The following is a 20,153-nucleotide window of genomic DNA, read 5'->3' as shown; positions in this document are numbered from 1 at the left end:
AATTAATAAACACTCACTACCGCCACAAGTGTAAATTAACCCAAGATTAAACTCTTAACAATTGTTTGAGATAAAAGTAGAAATCTTTGTAGAGAGTACTGAAGATTGGTACATGAAGGCATAGATTGAAGAGTACTGAATAAGCTGTTGCAAAGTAAACTGATGTCATTTCAGTTGAGAAAGAAGAAAGGAAGGAGTGAGATGCGGTAGAAGTCGTAGGGTTTGGTAAACGAATGACAAGTTAACCTCAAGACTATAACAGACCGTAACGGACATTTACTCTTTTAACTGTTTGACCGTAAAACCTAGTTGACTAACGGGTCAACAACCCAAACACTAAACTGGACAAACTTAGGACCCAAATACTGAACCATACCAAAACTTACGACCCAAACATTAAATAACTCTTCCCATTATCCATGTGGTCAGGGACACTCATGTAATTTTACGATCTCGGTTTTGGGATGCTTATTTTGATGTATATAAGGATTCTATTGGCTTGCTACTTAAAAAAAAAGAGAAAAACATATAAAGAATCTGGATTGATGGTTTGAAAATCTGAAACCAGGTGAATTATGATATTTACAGTCTAGATTAAGTCACTTAAGTCAGGTTAATTCTACATCCTAGATTAAGTCAGGTTCCAAAGAGAAATCACCAAAGACATCAAGAGTATTCCATTGGTGATATATAACGCCTCTTATCAAAAGTAAAAAAAAGTTGGAATAGTTTTGAAGCAGTAAATACATGATAAAAGTCAATAGGAGTTTGACATTTTAACAAAACATTATGAATCGTTATTTGACTACTTTTAGCAAAGAGGTCAAAAAAAAGTCAACCACTAACATGGACCACCATAACACCAACCATTACTAAAGAAAAACAAACGTAGATGAGGAGCTACCAAGAGTCAACCCCAACATAATAATCACCAACTACACCAAACCAAGAACCACAAAAATTATGTGCACAAAAAAAAAAGAAGAAGCATAATTAACATGGATTTCAACTTCATCAGATAAAAAAGTAGAGAAAGATTAACAGTAATCGATTGGCCAAAGCAGCTAAACAGCAAAGAAAACTCATTACTTGCACTATGCCGACCAAATTTAAAAGCATGTCCCCCATTTTGAGGGTTCGCAGATTTAACCAACAGTACTCATGGTTTTGTTTTTCTCGGTTGGTAACATTTATTTTTATCTAAACAAAACATGGAAAATAACACAATCGCCAAAAGGGGTACCAGTATGTCAGGACAGGTACCGTACCAATCCATATGAAATAAACCGAAATGCCAAGTTGCACTCTAGATTGGTATTGGCCTAGCAATACTAGCACCCACCTTTACCAATCATGGGAAACTGAGCTTTCACTAAAGACTCATACTTCGTCAGCTTATTTGTTTCAAGTCTCAGTTTGACGGATAGTGCTTAGGTGATAGCTTACAATCTATAGAAACAGATTTCATGAAAGAACAACAAAAAAATCTAGCTCATTTTTTTGCCATGATTTTAGTGGTCTAACCATATCACAGAAATCACTGATAGTTTGTCACTGACACATAGGCTCATAGATTCTTCATTTCCGGTCAGAATTTGGCCAATGATGTCTACAGAGGCATATTATTCCAACAAAAACTAATGCTTTTCATCGGCTCATTTTTTTTCTCTTTTTTTCAGTGGATTAACCCCATCAAGAAAAAGAACTGAACCATCCAAAATTCGAAGTTTGTTATAATTTACTCATTTCAAATCAGAGATTGACACAACTTTACTGTACATGAAGAACATACACTAATAGAAGAAAATGAAGAACTCGAAGCTTCATAGGCCGAACACACTGCATACCTCAGAAGAATCAAACTACTTGTTTCAGTTTCAACAAATTGTCCGCTTGTTGAAGGATTCTATAGTCAAGTTAGCTGTGAATGCAGGAATTGAATTATACTTCTTTATAAATATCCCAACCTGCAAAATACAACGTTCAGTGAAGTTGAAGCTCGAAATTAGTTATGCCTCTTCTCCTTGAATCTTGAACAAAATAACATTTAATCTGAAGTATTGAAGAGCTATTTGAAATAATTGGTGACCTAATCTATTTGTTTAAGTATAACGGCATAGAATTGATATTTAATTTGGCAGGGTTGACGTCTAAATTTAAGGTGTGTAAATTAAATTAAGTAAATACCTGCTGCGCAACCTCATGTTGGGAGGTGTATTCATTGTCCTGTTTGGTCAAGAGAAACATTTAGTCATTTAACCTCAGACACTGCAAACTGCAACAACATCCAGTTGATAAAATGTCTTACCAAAAGGTTTGTGTTGCCTGATTCATATTCAAAATCAAGCTTCTCATCTTCCCCCTGAGCAAAAATGGATTGAAGGGTAAACCTTGTTACTGGAATTCCATTAGGACGCTGATGATCATCCATTAAGATCTGTTGCAAAATTCATGAATCGACAACAATGAGCGAATATAAGGATATAAAGAATGTTCAGATGATGATAAATGATATGAACGCAGGCATATTAAGCCTTCGTAAGAAATAGACAATGATAAAAACGAAAAAAATATTAATCACCGATGGTACCTTGTAGCCGAAAAGCGAGCAGCATGCTCTTCTAAACACTGAGATTTTTTCAGCAAAGACGGTCTTGTATCTGTAGCAAGCACCCATTTAAAAAATATATTGAAACGTAAACATGAAGAAAATCACCAATGTTTTGTAAATACTCATCCACCTTTCTTCACGTTTTTCCAGGGTTGCTATTTGTGCTTTGAGTTGCGCAAGCTTTTCTGATATATTGGAATCTATATAAGTGCCAGTATCTGCGGAATGATTTGCACAAACCTTCAGTTAGATTGGTATTCAGTTTATAACACACATTGAAAGACGAACCGACAGTCCCAAGTTAAGGTTCCACGGTAAGAGCAGTCCTAACGCTCTCCAATGTCATTACTTAGTTGAAAAAAAAATTACCATTTAAAATTTGAAACTAGAACTACATTATGCACGGACATATGCACGAATAAACAAGTAATGATCATCTCCGGTACCTGATTTTCCTTTGAGTTCTTCAACAGCTTGTAACTTTTCTTTGGCTTTTTCCAACTCAGTACGCAATGCTTCTATTGTATGTTTTGCCTCATTATCAACTCCCAACGTGTTCACCATCCGTAAAACCTTTGTACTTGAAGCAGAATAATCACCATGACCTAACTGTTCAAAAAACAAAAGATGTTAAATGTAGCATCCCCCTTAAACTATAAATACTTTTAATTATAAAATTTACAACATTACTTACATAGATGAATTACGTTAAGTTCAAGTTTTATTTGTTCTTCTGAGGTTACAGATGTCCAACACGGAATATGTTGTTTCTATTACTTAGGATATACATACAGAAAATGCAAAAACAGGGTACCTCACCTAACTTGAAAAAATTCAAGGCCCAAAACTCCTACAACTATATCGATCAACTTAAGCAAAATAGCAAGTATAAACAAAAAATTTATACGGAAATCTTGTTAGGAGAACAGGTACACTAGTACACAATAATGGAACCCCTACTTTCCAAAAACGAAAATCTAAGGATCTGCTAATAAGCATATTATAATGGAAGTATGGAACCCAAGAACATTTCTAATCAACAAACGAAAATCCGGAAGAAAAAAATAAAAAAGTGGATTGTACTAGTGTTTGATTTTATTTTTTATTTTTGAAGCAGTGTTAGTGTTTGATGATTTTCTCCTTTATGCATAATTTCGCTCTTTCGAGCAGATATGTGCTTACTAGATTCCTCAAGAGCCACTACCCACCAGGGGTTTAACATGAAATTAACTCTACGAATGGAGCACCAAAAAGAAATCTAAATGTTCAAAAGAATGGCGTTACCTTGGACTCCAGAAGAGAAATTTCTGAACGAAGCCGATCACCTTCACGCTCCAATGATTTAATTCTTCTAGCCTCGTTATGTAGCCTCTCATTGAGCACCACTATTTCATCACTGTGACGAGTAATGACTTCCTTTTGTTCAGACAACTTTTTCTCCAGCTCTCTAATAGATAATTCTTTTATAGCAAGCGATGCCTCCAACTCCTTAATTTGTAAACATCATCAGGAAGACAACAAAAATATTACAGAAATGATAGATGTAGGAAGAGTATTGACACCTGAATGAGAGATCCATTCGCAGGTTCAGTCTCTGCCTCCACATGCTTCTGCTTCTTTGACGCAAGAGCGTCACTTCTTAACCTATCTCTCTCCTCACCAACCGAATGGAGCTGAAGTAACCAATCAACAGATATAAAAAATATGAGTACTGACCAGATTCAACTGCCAAAGAACAAACAAATCCAGAAAACAGCGAAACAGGCAAAACAAACATTAAGAGCATGTAATCTAATCAGCGAAAAGATCAAAGAGTTCAGTCAGAGAGATAACGAGAGTACAGCAAGCCATAAGAAGTCGACAGATAATAGTGTGCGGACAAACTTAAACAGGGGTAACGGTATATACTCGTTAGTAATTATGAAGGTAGTTGCAGAAAAGGTCAAGATTTCCCTACCAGTTTTCCCAAGATTTGTCAGTGATTAGCTTGAAACTAGACTTCGTAGTAAAAACAACAGTGTAATGAAACAAGAGCAATGTTCACAAAGAATTTAACCTATAGGCTAGAAAAAGTTTCCGTTGTGTGCTGGGTCCAGGGACTAATTAGTTGAACAATTTGTGCTACTTGAGCTAATATGCCTCGTGTTAGAAGAGGTGTTGCTCTTCCAGGTTTAAAAGGACCTTGAAAATGATGGGAAACTATGGCTTGACTTTTCCTGTAATCAGAGGAGTTTATAGGTGTGGAGGATTAATTCTGAATTATGGAGGGAAGAGGGACTTGGTTAATGGTTCAGTTGGAGGTTCGCTGTTGGAGCTGTTGTTCTAGGCATCAAAGCAGGAGAATCCTGACAGCCCTATCTGTAGGAGCTGCTCCGACCGTAACTTTGCACTTATGGACGCGGTGGTCAAACAGAATTGATAACGGGAAGGAGTACGCTGCTTGCGCCCCTGTAAAGAGGCCCTCCCCTCTTTACGAGAATGACGACAGCAAGACAGTGCAAATAGCTAAACTTCAACGGAGGATGGATAGGCTCATAGAAGCATTAATCAAAACCTTTAAAAGATAGATTTTGACACATAGCAACACGCCAGGGGAGAAAGAGCAGCCATAGACAAAAAGGTGAGTTGTTTATAATGAAGCGCGGCGCAAATTACATCTAGTGACAAACCGCATGTATCTATTATTAGTGTATCTGATGAGATAACTATATGGATTTCGATCTGGGCTCCAATGAGACGGCAGATTGAAGTCAAAAGGCTTAAGAACCATCACGCAAAAGGGTAACTAAACAGCATTTTAGTGGAGCACATCTTCTGGTATTTGTTTCTGAAATAGCCTTAGTTCTTCTAGATGGACTACGCCACGTCTACATACTGTATGATAGAGATAACAAGTTCGGCTAATGACCAAAAGTGATCCTACTGAGTTTCACAGAAGAACTAAGAATGAGATGTGATGAAATAATCAATACAGCCAGCAATGAACTGTTTCAGCAAGACAAATATAGTATGCTCAACTGCGTTTAGCAAAAGACAAAACCCAAAATCTAAAGGATTGTAGTTGTGGTTTGAAGGGGAATGACATCATTACGAGAAAATAAAAATGTGGTGAACAGGAGTCTTACCATCGATTCAAGTCTTTTAACTTCCGAAATTGCTTGACCTGCCTTCTCTTTGGCCAATGCAGCCTCAGATTCCGTTTGTTGTTTACCAAGTTCAGCCACTTCCAAAGCTACCTCCATCTGCTTCAAACTGGCACTTACTTCACCAACCTTTGCCATGTTCATAATCACCTCTCTACGTAATTAAAGGGCAAGTCATTAATATAGTACTTGGAAAAAAATCTACACTAAAAAGCTTTGTTAACAGGGAAGTAATTTAGCAAACTATAATGAACAATCTGGAATTGGTGATAAGTGTGTTGGCAAAAATAGAAAACAAATGAAAAAATCAGGTAACATCAGAAATGTTGTTAGAACCGTAAATACCCAGAATGCTGGGAGAAATATTCAAGTAATGCCTTGACCTCATGCTCCATTACACTACATATAGTTAGACAAGAAAATTTGACATGAGAAAATAATAAACAAGAGTAAGACGCTACAATAACAAATAATTATGATTTTGTTAGGTATATGCATCAAGGCCTGCACCATTACAAGCGTGGTTGGGGTTGCTGAGAGTCATTTAATGAATACCATTAGGGTCTCAAAATCGATTTTGAAGTAAAGTGACGTGTAACAAATATCCAGACTCAAGCACTTACTTTTGCAAAGCTGCAAACTTAGTAAGTACATCTTGCGCACACGAGATACCAGGAATATCGTTGTCTATTGACTTCCACGACATGAGTTCATCCTCCAGTTTTTTTGAATCAAGCAGGACCTCTTGTAATTTAAGTAGCTCTGCTTCTGCCCGATCTTTACGACCTTTTTCTTCCAATAATTTCTCTTTCAGTAATTCACTGTTTTCATGGGAGGATTTCAACTTCCTAGCTTCTTGGACTTCAGTTTGCTGGTAGAAATAAAAGTAAATTATTTAATAAACACTTAAAAATTAATGTTCATATTATGTAATAGAAACTTATCATTAACTAATTAAAGAATCAGACATGCAGTTCCCCAAAATCGCAAAAGAATCTATTTTGCGCTCATAAGAAGACTCACTTTGCAAACAGCATCAGTGATTCTTCTAGTACTCCAATATGTAAATAGATTTTACAATCTTCAAACCCTAAATGTACTAAAAGTGATTCACTTCATGCAGCTAAAGGGTCCACTTCTTGAGTTAAGATCACAAATAATTTTAAAAATATAAATTAAAAAAATAAGAGCTTAATGTTGATACAGTTAAGAAGAAGGTCAATGACTCTCAGCAGAATCTGCCCCAGCAGAAAGTTTCTGTGACAGTGCCCCATAAATGGTAACAACCCAATTTACTGAAGATGTTTCTGAAAAATGTTAAAACTTTGCTTTTATTGTGCCAGTCTTTTCCTTTACCAAGGAAATTACCATTTTGACATACAAGTATAAACCAAGTTAACCAACAAGCTTAGTGATTTATAGCTTTACAAAGGTAAACCTTACAAACATGCTGGTTTCGCATTTCAGTCCATCTAATACCATCTTTCCATGGCTCTCACTATCTCAGCCAGATTGTCTAAAGAGCTAAGGGAGAAAATTTTCTTGCCTACAATAAAGTAAAGTTCAGAAGAATAAAATGCTCTAGCGTTTGGAATATGCGGTAACGGTAGCCATAAAATGTCATAAAAACAATATGAAAGTGCTCAAGAAGAAGATTTAGTTTCTATTATGTCAGTCTATTGCATCCCATTTCTTTCCATGTCGTCTCTATATCTCAGCCAGGTTTTAGAAGGAGAAAACCAAAAACTGAACTTCTCGCTTTCTTGTTTACAGCACAGAAAGCATCATAAGGGCAAAGATGATCTAGCATTTTGAATTCATGCCAATAGGTAATCCTATAGTATGTCACATGACTACATGCAAAACTGCTTATGAAAAACTTCCAACCATACAACATATCATTACGAAGTTGTAAGAAGATGGTTAGTGCTAGACAACAATGAAGGAAATGAGAAAGACAAACTCAAAATTTTCAAGGTAATAATGAAAATACAGAGGAAGACACATCTTACGTAGTTCCTAAGCTCTTCTTGCAAGTGCTTCACCAGAATATCACTCTGCCTGGGAGAACCCACTTGAGATTGAAAACTGAAATCTACTAGTTTCTTCTCTAAATCACCCTTCTGATGCATACACTGATAAATAGAGAAACAGAAAATAAGAATAAACAAACAAGAAGTAAAATGCTCTTATTACATGGGTCTGTAATGTTGGTGGACGATTAAGGGAACATGTCTATTTTTGGTCATAACAAAAACGCGCATAAAAAGTCCATTCACAGGATAATGCACATGATGTTGAGAACTTTGTCCGCTTCATCCTACAGAAGATATGTGATCAAGTGTTTTTCTTATTATTCAAAATGTGAAAGCGTGAAACAACTTTCAGATTCAAGATTGAGCAGTAAAACATTAATAGGGATCTATAAGAGGCAAGTCTGCACGTTAAAAAGAAATCCATAGACAAACCTCGTTTAGCTGCTCATGGAGATCCTCCAGCTGTGTCTTTAGTAGCTCTGATTCCTTTTCGGCATTATTAGCTTTGCAAGCCATATGATCAAGCTAAAAACATGACAAAGTTTCAATAAATAGAAATTCCCAACAGAGATAAGAATCTAAATGGAAGTAACAAAAATTCAAGTTACTCACATCTGCACTTATTCTAGAAATAGAAAGCTTGGACTCTTTTTTCAACTCCGTGAGGTCCCTTTGAAGACGAGTTTTCTCCCTTTCCATGCTTTCAGATACAAGGCTAAGTTTTTGCTCAAGCGTGCTTGCTTGATCTTTAGCTGAAGCTGCTGATGACTCAGCATTCTTGCGAAGACTGACTTCTTTTTGGTGCTTCACCTTAATTTTAATTACACAACACAGTAACTATTAGGTCATAAAATTCACTTAAATAAAAAGAACAGAGCAAATATAACAACTTGGCTCAAATAGGAACAGTTCATGGCCTCCTACTCTACTGCTGATGAGAGAAAAAGGAGAGAATCAAGGTGCCTTTCTCATTGTAATTAACAACTAAACTTCGATGCAATGGCGTCTTAAACCTGTAATACTAACATTGTTAAGAAAAAACTCTGTAGAGACGCAATTGATTGAGTGCTTAAGTTTATAACCTATATACATCTTCTGTAACAACAGAAATATTCCAAGTGACCAAAGATGTTAATTAGTCAACCAGGAAAAATATATCAACTAGCAAGACAGAAAGTGTGATTACTTTCTAATGTCATATATGAAGCACAAGGCGAAACGTTTTTTTAAACCATGACTTGCACTCCCACTCTAGCTTGATTATAGTAAAACGTTTGGCTAACTACATCCCGAAACAACTCAATAGTAAGCGTGGAAAACTTTATTACCTCAAGTTCACTGAAGGATTGTATTTGTTTTTTAATTCTTTCTTGAGAATCAGTAACTTCTTTCATTAACTGCTCTTGCAATGCCTTTTCTCGCCCTTTAGCAGCAGCAAGTTCTTGTTCTGCGTAAAAGAACTGATCTTTGAACTTCTTTCTCTCCGCTTCTACAACATTCCGAAATTGAAAAAAATGGACTAAGGTTAAGAAAACTTTTGCATCATTATCAAAAAATTAACAACAGCAAAATGTGAAAACTTAAAAAATCTTTGATAGCTCAGACATGTCATGTTACCAAATACCAACCACTGTAATCCAGATTATCAAGTGTAAATTACCATGTGCTAGCTCAACGAAACCAAATTTCCGATTTGAAATGATAAAATAGTTGACAAGATGAGGTAATACTGTATGTTGTTAAACTCACCAGTCTTGGAAAGAACCTCATTCATTGACTCCAATTTAGTTTTATAATCACGCACTTGCTTTTCTGCACTTCCCAGATTATCTAAGAACTCAGATTTCACCTATAATACAAACAACAAAAACAACTTCTTCCGTAAATTTAACGTGCTCAAGGGTTTTAAAAATGTAATAATTTCCAATTTTTCAAAAATCAAACAAAAATTCTGAAATTAAAACATAGAAGCATCAAATTAAACACTAGAACTAGTAGATGTAGTAATTACCATTTGACGACATTGATAGGTACATAACATCTGTTCAGAAGGGGAGGAAGAAGAAGGTTCATAAGAAGATAGAGGTAACTCAGGAGGATCTTCATACATTACGAGAGGAGAATTTGAGAGATCCTTAGCCCTGCGTTTCCTAGCGGCTGGTGTTCTGGTAATCATCTTTTAGGGTTTTCAGATTTGGGTTGAGTTCAAACTCGAAGAGTCAAAACTGGAGCGGGATTTTGAAATGAATTAAAGGGTTCGAGTGATGATGATTATAATAAAGTAGAACCTAATGAAAAAGTTGATTCGGATTTTATTCGGAAGGAAGGTGTATGAACGGTAATGGGCTTACTCGTTCTATCATGGGCTCGCTCATTCAATGAGAAAAGTCACCTAGTTTCTACTTCTTATCTCTGGGACTGACTTCTGGAGAAGCAGAAGCAATTCTACTTGTGACGGTGTGTTGGCAGAAAATCACATCGTCACGTGTAAACATTTCCAGACACAGACACCGGAGAGCCAAGTTCGTGAAGAACACTGAAGAGATACGCTAGCAGAAATTTTCCTTCTTTCGAGATATTTACCCATTGCACGATATTAAGATGCGTTGAAAGCATTAACTGAGATCTACAATCAAGTTTGAATTAGGTAGTTGGGAATTTAATGAAGTAAGGATGCATATAGAGTGATAGTGACAGCTTCAGCGAAGAAGGTAGGTGAGTTCATTAGAGAAGATAATTACCAGTGAAGATGAATCCTTCTGCAAGTAAGCTACAGTAAAGTGCATGTCCGAGGAGCCCAGCGAGCGACGTGAGTTGTCTACCACTAGAGAATTTTATCTATAAAAGGAATTGTAAAAAAATTTAGAAGGGTTGAGAATTTTAGGGTTCAAAGCATGCTGAGAGAAAACAACTAAGAGTTATCTTATACTACACTGAGAGCTTGTACTCATCGTTCATCCATAGTAAAATCCCCGTGGACCTAGGTTTTAACACCGAACTACGTAAATCGCATGTGTCTCTTTACTTTGCTTACTTAACCGTGAATCTTAACCCTATATCTCATATGCTTGCTTGGTAACTTTGATTTGTAGCTTTAGGATTATTATTTGGGTGTATTGTGGGTTTTCCGGCAACTACTTTTTTTTCCACTAGTGAAAAAGCAGGGTTCTAACAACCACACCCAATATTTCGTTCGCCAATCTGTATGAACTAACTCTAATATAATTCCAAGAGAATCAACTAGACGGTCAGACTCAATCAAGGAAATATATCCAAGAGTTATATCTCCGCTTCTCAATGTAATCAGCAAATCAAACAGATAGAATCAGTGAGCCTGATTATTATGAGAAACAACTTGAACGGTACCAAAGACCAATGTTTAAGTGTCAATCAATTTCAATCAACAACTCAAGGTTGGATTTACTAATTGATTGAACTACGCACAACCTGTGATACTTCAATTATATAAACAAGTATAATGCGGAAAAGAAATAACACAGACATCAGAAGTTTTGTTTAAAAGGAAACCGAAAATGCAGAAAAATCCCGGAACCTAGTCCAGATTTGAAAACCACACTGTATTAAGCCGCTACAGACACTAGCCTACTACAAGTTAACTTCGGACTGGAATGTAGTTGAGCCCTAACCAAGTCTCACACCGATTAAGGTACAGTCACGTTCTTTACTCCTCTGAATCCCAGCAGGACTCTACACACTTTATTCCCTTAGCTGATCCCACCCACAACTAAGAGTTGTTACGACCCAAAGTCGAAGACTTTATAAACAAATCTGTCTCCCACAGAAAAGTCTATTCTGATAGATAAATCAGTCTCCCACAAAAATACCAACAAAGTTTTTTTCTTCAATCTTTTGATAAATCAAAGTGAACATGAACCAATTGATAATTTGGCCTTATATTCCCGAAGAACAGCCTAGAAATATCAATCACCTCACAATAACTTAACTATATGGTAGTAGAACAAATTATTGTGGAATCACAAAGAATGCGACAAAGAGCTTTGTGATTACTTTTTATATTTTACCCGTCGGAGATAAATCTCGAGAAAATATTAGAGAAGATAATACTCAATACGATAGAAACAGTAAGATCAGAACACACAACTATAGAGAAAATAGGTTGGTCTGGTTTCAGAATCCCAACGAAATCTTTAAGTCGTTAACCTATAATGGTTTTGGGAAAAATCTAGGTTAAAAGAGAATCGACTCTAGTCGCAACTAGTATCACACAGGAGGTGTGGGGATTAGGTTTTCCAGTTGCCAGAGTTCTCCCTTATGTAGTATTCAAATCAGGGTTTGATAGCTTTGAAACAAAGCAATCAATATTCACTGTTAGATGAAACCCTGATTTAAGATTCAAGCTAAGTTTGCTTAAAACCAAAGCAATAACTCTCCACCATTATATGGTCTTAGCTTGTTACACACAAATGAAATATACCTTCATTTAGATATGGGTAACCGTACCTAAACGTGTATATTGAGTTGGCTCAATAACAGTTAACCGAAGTTAGCCATTGAACCTTTTGTGTTAACCACATTCATCTAACACTTCTAGATCAAATGATAAAATGAATCTAATTGTGTTACTCATATAGTTGTTCAATTGTTTATATTCTCATAGAAGTATACAAGACACAATTGAAACAAAATCGGATTGATTCAAAAGAATCAGTTCATGAACATTTTAGTCACGGTTTGCAAAGATTGCATTCCTTAATATATAAATATATTTGTTCATGAGTATGAAATCATACTTAACCGACTTTAGAACTTAAACCAACTTAGTTTGCAAACGGGTACGCAAACTTAAGTTCCGGACATTGGTCATGTACGACAGTTCGCAAACGGGTATGCATACTATCGTTTCGGGCCGAGTTCAGGTGAAACCGTTTGAAAATGGGTATGAAAACTTGGTTCCCAGACTTTGACGGTAAAAACCGTTCGCATACTGGTATGCATACTTGGTTCCCGAACCTGAGTCACACTACAACAATTTGCATACTGGTATGCATACCGTGCTATATCCAGACAATGGTTATTTATTCTAAGCTCCCATTTCAATCATTGAAACATCCTTAGAAGACGACAATAGCTGTCTCACACAAACTATTAGCTTATAAGTAATTTTTCAAGTGATCGAATGATTAATACGAAACATTCCGAGTCTACATCAAATGACTGTCTCACACAAATCATGTAAGATGTTTCAAGGCAATTTTCACATGATCATCTTTTGACTCATTGTTTAGTTTCCAAAAAATAAATCGTTTCCAACTAAACTCACCAAAAATAATAATGAACTTAGTTAAAGCAAAAAGCTTTCCAACACATATTTCGAGAAAAATATAAGCGAGTTAAACTCAGCTCGAAATATCAAATGTGTATAATGTAAAAGTCTATATAGCTACACGACTAAGTCTCAATAGGATATAGAATAGAATAGACTTTTGAGTGATAGATAAGTTTTAGTCTCCACATACCTTTTGTTGATGAAGTTCCTCCAAACTCTCCTTAGTAGATCTTCGTCTTTAATCGATGAACTCCGTGAAGTCTAAAGCTCAACTACACATTTTATCCTAATCTGAGACATAGCTATAAGTATACTAGAAATCAAGACTTATAGTTTTGATCACCTAAACTTGACAAACAAGCTTAAGATAGCAACGCTTGCGAGTTTGACCGAGCAGTGCTCTAACAACTAGAAACAGGGAAAGAGTAAAGGATTTATCCTACCTAGGTGTTTGGTTTTCCACAAAAGGGTAGATCATGAGTGTTTTTTTTTTTGAAGTCTATTTAAGTGAAGTCATTAAGTTTTTAAGGTTTTATTTAATAAAAGCTTATATATATGAGTTTCTAAGAGAAAGTCTCTAGAAAAGTGAAGATATTAAACTTGTTAGGCCTATGGGGTGCTTATAACACAATTTTGCTGGTACATATTAGTACATTAGATTATTATTAGTCCTATAAGGTGCCTACAATTTTTTGGTACATAAGATTAAAATTGTGTTCAAAAAAAAAAAGGATGAAACTCGTTAGGCCTGTGGGGTGCTTATAACATAACAGAATTAGATAGTATAACAAATTGTTCCTCAATCGTCATCATCTGATTCCTCCGTTGCCGCCTACATAAAGATGATGAGAAGAGTGATTAACACTTTTGTTATCTTGTTTTTCCGATATTTCTCTTTCTGCCTCTGGGTATAGATAGAAATTAGTCACACAAACCCACCAACATCAATCAATCCAAACTAGCTAGTAATATCTTTGAAAAAAAGATCTTCGTAAAGTTTAATAAATTAATTACAAGAAAAGTTCTAGTCTGGTAATATTTGAAGATTTTGAAGAAAATGATCCAAGATGATAAATTTAAAAAGTGTCAGAAAAAGTTTTTACAAAACCCTTTACGTGTTGTATGAGAAAACTTTGAAGCAATAGTCGAGATTTTCTGAAGAAAAATTTAGGTTATGATTGTGTTACATATTGTGAATGAAGACACCTTGAGGGAGAAGATAAACATGGAAAAGGAATTCGTTTACGGGAAGATAAATGCGGTTAATGCAATCTCAAGTAAATTTGTGGAAGTGAAAGAAGATACAGATCAAGAAAGAAGTTGTTGTTTAGATGTTATTTTTTGATCGAGAAAGAAATTTTTATATAGATGTCATGACTGCAGTTTATGAACTTGTTAAAAAATGATAGAAGTTGGAGCAATTTTAGATACACTTTCACAAGCTAAGGTAAGATACATAAGCAGGAAACAACTCGGTTGCGGATACTATAGCTAGGAAGCAAGAATCAAGAGTCTTCAACATATATCTTTGCACCTTAGGAAAAAAGTTAGTAAATCAAGTATATTATCAAATGTTTTTGATAGAGGTGACATTGTAAAATTATTGTACTATATTACTTGATTTATGATATGTAACCTTTTCATCAAAAAAAAAAAAAAATTGTTAAGGAATTACATGAATCAAAGGTAGATGAAGGTAAGAAAGTGGGGGAAGCGTTGACGCAAATTCTCCTCCGAGGTGATCAAACGAAATTAACAAAAGATTATATTTCTAAAAATACTTTTTCATATATTTCATCAATTACTTCTGATGTCTTTTATAGGCGACAAACTGATCAAAACTAAACACTAACACCTATATATGCATAATGCACTTCAATATTACTAGGACATTATTAAGACTCCTAAGTTATATGACCACTTCCCTCAACCATTATACTAAACACGTCTAACTCCTTAATCCTATGATTATTCAACACATTTACTAAGACCAAATCTTAAAACACGTTTAATTACTTAATACGTGTTTGGATTACATATGTAGCACCTTTCCTTAATTCAAACACTGTTAATTATCCGCTGTCTTCATCACTCATCATATATTACCTAAAACATCATCATCATAAATTTCAGTAACATCTTTGATTGTCACCACAATCATCATCATCATTGCCATCGTCGTCACGGTCTTCATCATCATCATTGTAAGTTGATCAACATTCCGCATCATCTCAACTACCCTAACATTATTTTGAAAATCATAGTTGAATCTTCATCAAAATCATCATCGTCATCATCATTGTTAGCCGATCAACATCCCGCATAATTTCTCTTAACCTGAAAAAATTTTTAGTATTCCTCTACCTATTTTGGACAAAAAATCTTCGGCAAAAATATTTTCATAACAATTTTCTCTTCTCAACAAAAACTTTAGTCAAATATTTTTTATCAAAAAAAAAAATTCTTTCTCAAAATCTATTTTTTATTCAATGGAAACCCTTGTATTCCAAAGACCTAATTTGTATGATTTCTTCTTTCATCACAGTTAGAAACCCTTGTTTTCTACTTCATTTTTTTTTCTCATTGCAAACCCTTGTTTTCGATTGTTTTTTTTTTGTTTTTTTGTTTTTGGCTCAGACAAAAGCCAATTGTATTTTTCTTTTTCCAAAAACCCAATTTTTTAAAGCATCAGTATTTTCAACAAATAAATCAAAACTTTCTTGAAAAGAAAAAAATTCAAAAATATGTCAACTCAACTCTCAAGCCCAGCTCCGTCACCATGATGGATTTCCCATTAAGGAGCGAGAGATCAAACAAAATTAACAAAAGATTACATTTCTAAAAATATTTTTTCATTTATTTCATCAATTACTTCTTATACCTTTTATAAGCTACAAACTGGTCAAAACTAAAAGACCACTAACACCTATACGTACATAATGCACTTTAATATTACTAGGACACTAATTAGACTCCTGAGTTATAGACCATTTCACACAACCATTATACTAAACACTTTTAACTGTAATATTAGAATTAGTCAACACATTTACTAAGACCAAATCTTAAACACGTTTAATTACTTAATTCGTTTTTGGATTACATATCTAACACGAGGTGATAAATTTACAAAGGATGAGAAAGAAACATTAGAGAAAACAGTTTTCCAAATCAATTTACATGATGAGACTTCGAAACAAGCGTCAAGTATTTGGGAAGATGACAAACGGTTGAGGAACACTATCTCTGATAGAAGAATTGCAGGTGAAGAAAATGAGAGGTTACAAAATTCTACCTGCATTTGTTATCAGATTGCAAAACTTTCAGGGACAAGTTAGAGACGGTTACAGAACCTTTGCTGTTTATGATGGATGCCACTAAGAGAATTGTATCACTAATAAAAAGAAGGTTCTCCACCACATTTCTCTAAACAACCTGATCAATTTGTTTGTGAATGAAAAAAAAATGAATAGGTTGATCTGGCAGGGTATTTGTGAATTCTAATGCTTAAGAGTTTTAGCTTTTGTCTCACATCGTTAAAGCTGTAAGACATTGTTAATATAGTGATTTATAAAACCTGAATTATGAGACTTGAAAAAGCATATCTTTCTAGACCTTTTAGCTAAGATTAAGTATAGTATCCGTTTTTATCGGTTTAATATTTGATATGTGTTCTTATCGGATTGTGCTATATTAAATTATTGTTTTCATGAGGGAGCTCACATCACATGATTTATCATGCGTACATATCCTCCTATAACTAGAGGTGAGCATGGGCCAGTTTTTGCCTCATCCGCATCCAATTCAATACATGACGGATTTCGAATTTGACATCTACATTCAATACAACATCCAACGGATTTGTATCTAATGGATGGACGGACGGACTGGATGCGGATGATTCAATGGATTTCTTTTATAATCAAAGTTTTAACCTAAAAAAATAAAACTAAGGGTCTGTTTGGCAGCTTGGAAACCCAACAACATATCCTAAATAGAGATATCAGTTATCTAACTAGGAATTGGTTAACTTGAATTATGTTTGTCTCAAATTTTATCTTATCCTAGATTAACATAGAAGTTGTTTGGTTAACATCTCAATCACCCAACAGAAATCATAAGTATAACTTGAATCATGTTTGTTTCGCTCTCGAATTTAAACAACATGCAAATAACAATATCCAAGTCTAACTCATCCAATTTAAACAACAATATGAAAATAACAGTATCCAAGTCTAACTCAACAGTATGCAAACATTAGCCGCGGCAGCGACGCTGATAATCATTCCACATTGCATCTGCGATTGAAGTTCGAAGTTCTGAAGCTACTTCTCGTTGTCTATTTCTCCCAAGTGTAGGGCATTCACTGTCTTGTTGCATTCTTGTATCGGTTTCTAGTAGGTTTTGTAAGTTCTCATCATCGAAAATCAAGTCATTAATGCACTCTCTGCGGATGTGGTTATGAAGGATGCAACATGCAAGTACAATTTTCACTTGTGATTCGAATGGATATTGAGGCTGCAGTTGCAAAATAGTGAAGCGTCTTTTAAGTATACCGATAGCACGTTCAATTGCATTCAGTAACGATGCATGTCGGAGATTGAATAATTCCTTTGCACATTTTGGACGATTTACACCAAATTCCTTCAAGTGATAACGGACACCACGATATGGAGTAATAAACTGCGGCATATTGGCGAATCCTGCATCACCGAGATAAAATTTACCTGTACAAACAAAAAAAGGTTAAGTTATCAATCAAGCTCTCCGTGGATATAACATAAATGTGATTATAGACTCTACTGCATATAGGATCTTCTTCCCCATTCTAAAATGAAGTACAAACATTGTACAATTTTCCCTGCAACAGTAGGAATAGGAATGGCAGCTATTGCAATGCAGTGCTAAAACCAACAGTAACTACCAAAACCAAAACCCTTGTTACTGCCCGTATTTTACTCGTTTACCATTTGGAAGACCATTGAACTGAGAGCCACCCGTGAGTATCAATGAAATGGATTCACAGATGAGATTAAGTGGGTCTCGGAAGACCACTGAACTGAGACATGGGGAGTGTAAAAAAACAGACAAATAGTTCCCAATAATCATTAAAATGTCATGCTCACAGATGAGATTAAATATCATGCTCTAGGAATTCCAAACACATAATTCAGCTGGAGGGTTTCTTTGATAGTAAATGATGAATTGAACAAATGATGAAAAATACAGCATGACCAGCATGCCTATCTATCTAATTAAAAAGTAGTTGTCTACCTGAGATTCCCGTTAAAAAGATGTCAAAGCTAGAAACATGGGTTGGCAATAGTATTTGGAAGTAGAATGAAAAATATATGATAGCACGTTATACCTTCGGGCACAATTAATCTATCGCATCTTGTTAGAGCTGAATCTAGTATGCGTGAATCAGCAGCCGAGCCTTCCCAACCAGCTAGAACATACTGAAACTGTAAGTCAAAGGAACAAGCTACTAAAACATTTTGCGAAATGAACCCTTTTCTGCACCAAAAAGGGACTTGTTCGTCGAGACCAACCATTGCTGGTATTTGTGTTCCATCAATGGCTCCTATACAATCCTATAATGAAAAGAATACGAGTAAAAAGTAGTTGGCTGTGGATACAAACATATTTATATATACAACAAAAACTAATTGAGTTTATGTGATAAAGCTTGGTTGAAGATATGCAATACCTTGAAGTATGGATAAAATCTTGGGTTTTCTAAGATTTCAGTGGGGGTATCAGGCCCTGCTGGTACAAGAAAATCATCTGCCAATGCAACAATAGCATCCAAGACTGCATTAAAATGTCTACTAATTGTCTCACCTGAATGCTGAAAACGCTCTTGAAGTATCCTGTTACGTTCATTATGTCCAACAACAAGCATAAAAATTGCTACTTTTTCTTCAACACGAACTCCATTACTATGACGAAGTAACTCCTTTTCTTTCAACATATCACATAATCTTAAGAAAACATGTTTTTCCATACGAAAACTATCCTGACATCGTGCATCATGACCATTTAAGACTTCATCTACATGAGCTGCACCACTAAGAATTGAATCATGGCATATTGTTTTCTCCAAAAAATATTGGTAATAAACAACAATTAGTGTTGTTGTGGCTGCTGTTACAACTACTACCAAATCTTCTTCATCGTCAGAACTCGCCATATTACGATATCTTATATGTACCTACCAACAGAAAGAATATAGAAGATTAAAAATCAACATGGAAACTTTAAAAATAAAAACATATCAATTTAATTCATATAGCAGGAACATAGTTCATGAAAAATGAAAGGAAAACTACTATTACAGTACCATAACAACACTAAACTTAAACATTAACAAAATTAAATCTCTGACACAAACTACTAAATGAAAAGAAACTTAAACATAACCTAGTAATTCGAAATCCCTGAGAATACTATGTGGCCAAACTTCACCCTATCAGACACCTAGTCACTAAAACTGGAAAGATAATATGCGGGAATATTGAGCTTCGATAACAACCACTGTCGTTTCATGTTCCCAGACAATGCAATGAAAATCTTAGCTTTCTTTTCATCTTCCAATAAATCTAGAGCCTGCACAAAAGTATCATCATCCAAATTTGGTACATCCTCCAGTGCGGACACTAAACTTGCCTCTAAAGATGATGATATTTTGTTTTCTTCTTTCTTAGTCGCAACATTGTTCACAGCCGCTGCCATTACCTGAATTGCATCTACCATTCCTTCTCCTGTACTCTTTTTGGTCTTTCTAAAAGGACGTGAATTCAGACCTGTTGAAGCTCGAGCCCTTTTTTGAGTGTCAGATGTACGCAAGTCCTCATCCTTATATTTATATCCATTCTCATTCTGTTCTTGAGGGGTATCTGGAGATTGAGTGTTATCTAAATTTTCATTATCATGGTCATCATCATCTTGCACAGTATTGTCATTCCTACAACGGCTATACCTTCCATTGGCCCTATTATCCCCAAATATAATAGCTAACTCATCAAAGTGAGCAAGGGTCTTTGTCCTCCAGC

At 35.2% G+C, this 20,153-nt stretch overlaps 2 protein-coding genes and 1 non-coding gene across 3 annotated transcripts; 1 reads left to right on the top strand and 2 right to left on the bottom strand.

Annotated features, from left to right (window-relative positions):
• Positions 1-1,562: 1,562 nt before the first annotated feature.
• On the bottom strand, positions 1,563-10,051 carry LOC113284359 (mitotic spindle checkpoint protein MAD1-like). The gene is made up of 16 exons (XM_026533799.1): positions 9,802-10,051; positions 9,540-9,639; positions 9,119-9,279; positions 8,403-8,600; positions 8,223-8,315; positions 7,767-7,889; positions 6,378-6,625; positions 5,737-5,908; positions 4,174-4,284; positions 3,896-4,099; positions 3,058-3,220; positions 2,742-2,829; positions 2,591-2,660; positions 2,309-2,437; positions 2,188-2,226; positions 1,563-1,967 (listed from the first exon to the last, which is right to left on the bottom strand). Exons 1-16 carry the CDS (start codon positions 9,964-9,966, stop codon positions 1,878-1,880), a joined length of 2,154 nt encoding a protein of 717 aa, XP_026389584.1. The 5' UTR covers positions 9,967-10,051; the 3' UTR covers positions 1,563-1,877.
• Positions 10,052-16,699: 6,648 nt separating this feature from the next.
• LOC113284690 lies at positions 16,700-16,889 on the top strand. The gene has a single exon (XR_003328321.1). It is a non-coding gene; the product is annotated as a U2 spliceosomal RNA (small nuclear RNA).
• Positions 16,890-17,355: 466 nt separating this feature from the next.
• LOC113280597 (putative nuclease HARBI1) lies at positions 17,356-19,291 on the bottom strand. The gene is made up of 3 exons (XM_026529207.1): positions 18,809-19,291; positions 18,467-18,692; positions 17,356-17,825 (listed from the first exon to the last, which is right to left on the bottom strand). Exons 1-3 carry the CDS (start codon positions 19,289-19,291, stop codon positions 17,356-17,358), a joined length of 1,179 nt encoding a protein of 392 aa, XP_026384992.1.
• Positions 19,292-20,153: the final 862 nt, after the last annotated feature.

The sequence above is a fragment of the Papaver somniferum genome, chromosome 5 (genome assembly GCF_003573695.1).
Source record: "Papaver somniferum cultivar HN1 chromosome 5, ASM357369v1, whole genome shotgun sequence".
Classification (NCBI taxonomy): domain Eukaryota; kingdom Viridiplantae; phylum Streptophyta; class Magnoliopsida; order Ranunculales; family Papaveraceae; genus Papaver; species Papaver somniferum.
Note: the sequence above shows the minus strand (reverse complement) of the source record. Positions and strands in the feature narration are given on the sequence as shown.

Excerpts from the sequence above, each read along its gene's own strand:
- LOC113284359 (XM_026533799.1), bottom strand. The coding sequence starts at position 9,966 with ATGATTACCAGAACACCAGCCGCTAGGAAACGCAGGGCTAAGGATCTC. Across the intron at positions 9,640-9,801 it reads CCTATCAATGTCGTCAAATG|GTGAAATCTGAGTTCTTAGA; the intron begins GTAATTACTACA and ends TTTGTATTATAG. Across the intron at positions 2,830-3,057 it reads AGAACTCAAAGGAAAATCAG|ATACTGGCACTTATATAGAT; the intron begins GTACCGGAGATG and ends ATCATTCCGCAG.
- LOC113280597 (XM_026529207.1), bottom strand. The coding sequence starts at position 19,291 with ATGGCGAGTTCTGACGATGAAGAAGATTTGGTAGTAGTTGTAACAGCA. Across the intron at positions 18,693-18,808 it reads GATTTTATCCATACTTCAAG|GATTGTATAGGAGCCATTGA; the intron begins GTATTGCATATC and ends TTTTCATTATAG. Across the intron at positions 17,826-18,466 it reads TAGATTAATTGTGCCCGAAG|GTAAATTTTATCTCGGTGAT; the intron begins GTATAACGTGCT and ends TTGTTTGTACAG.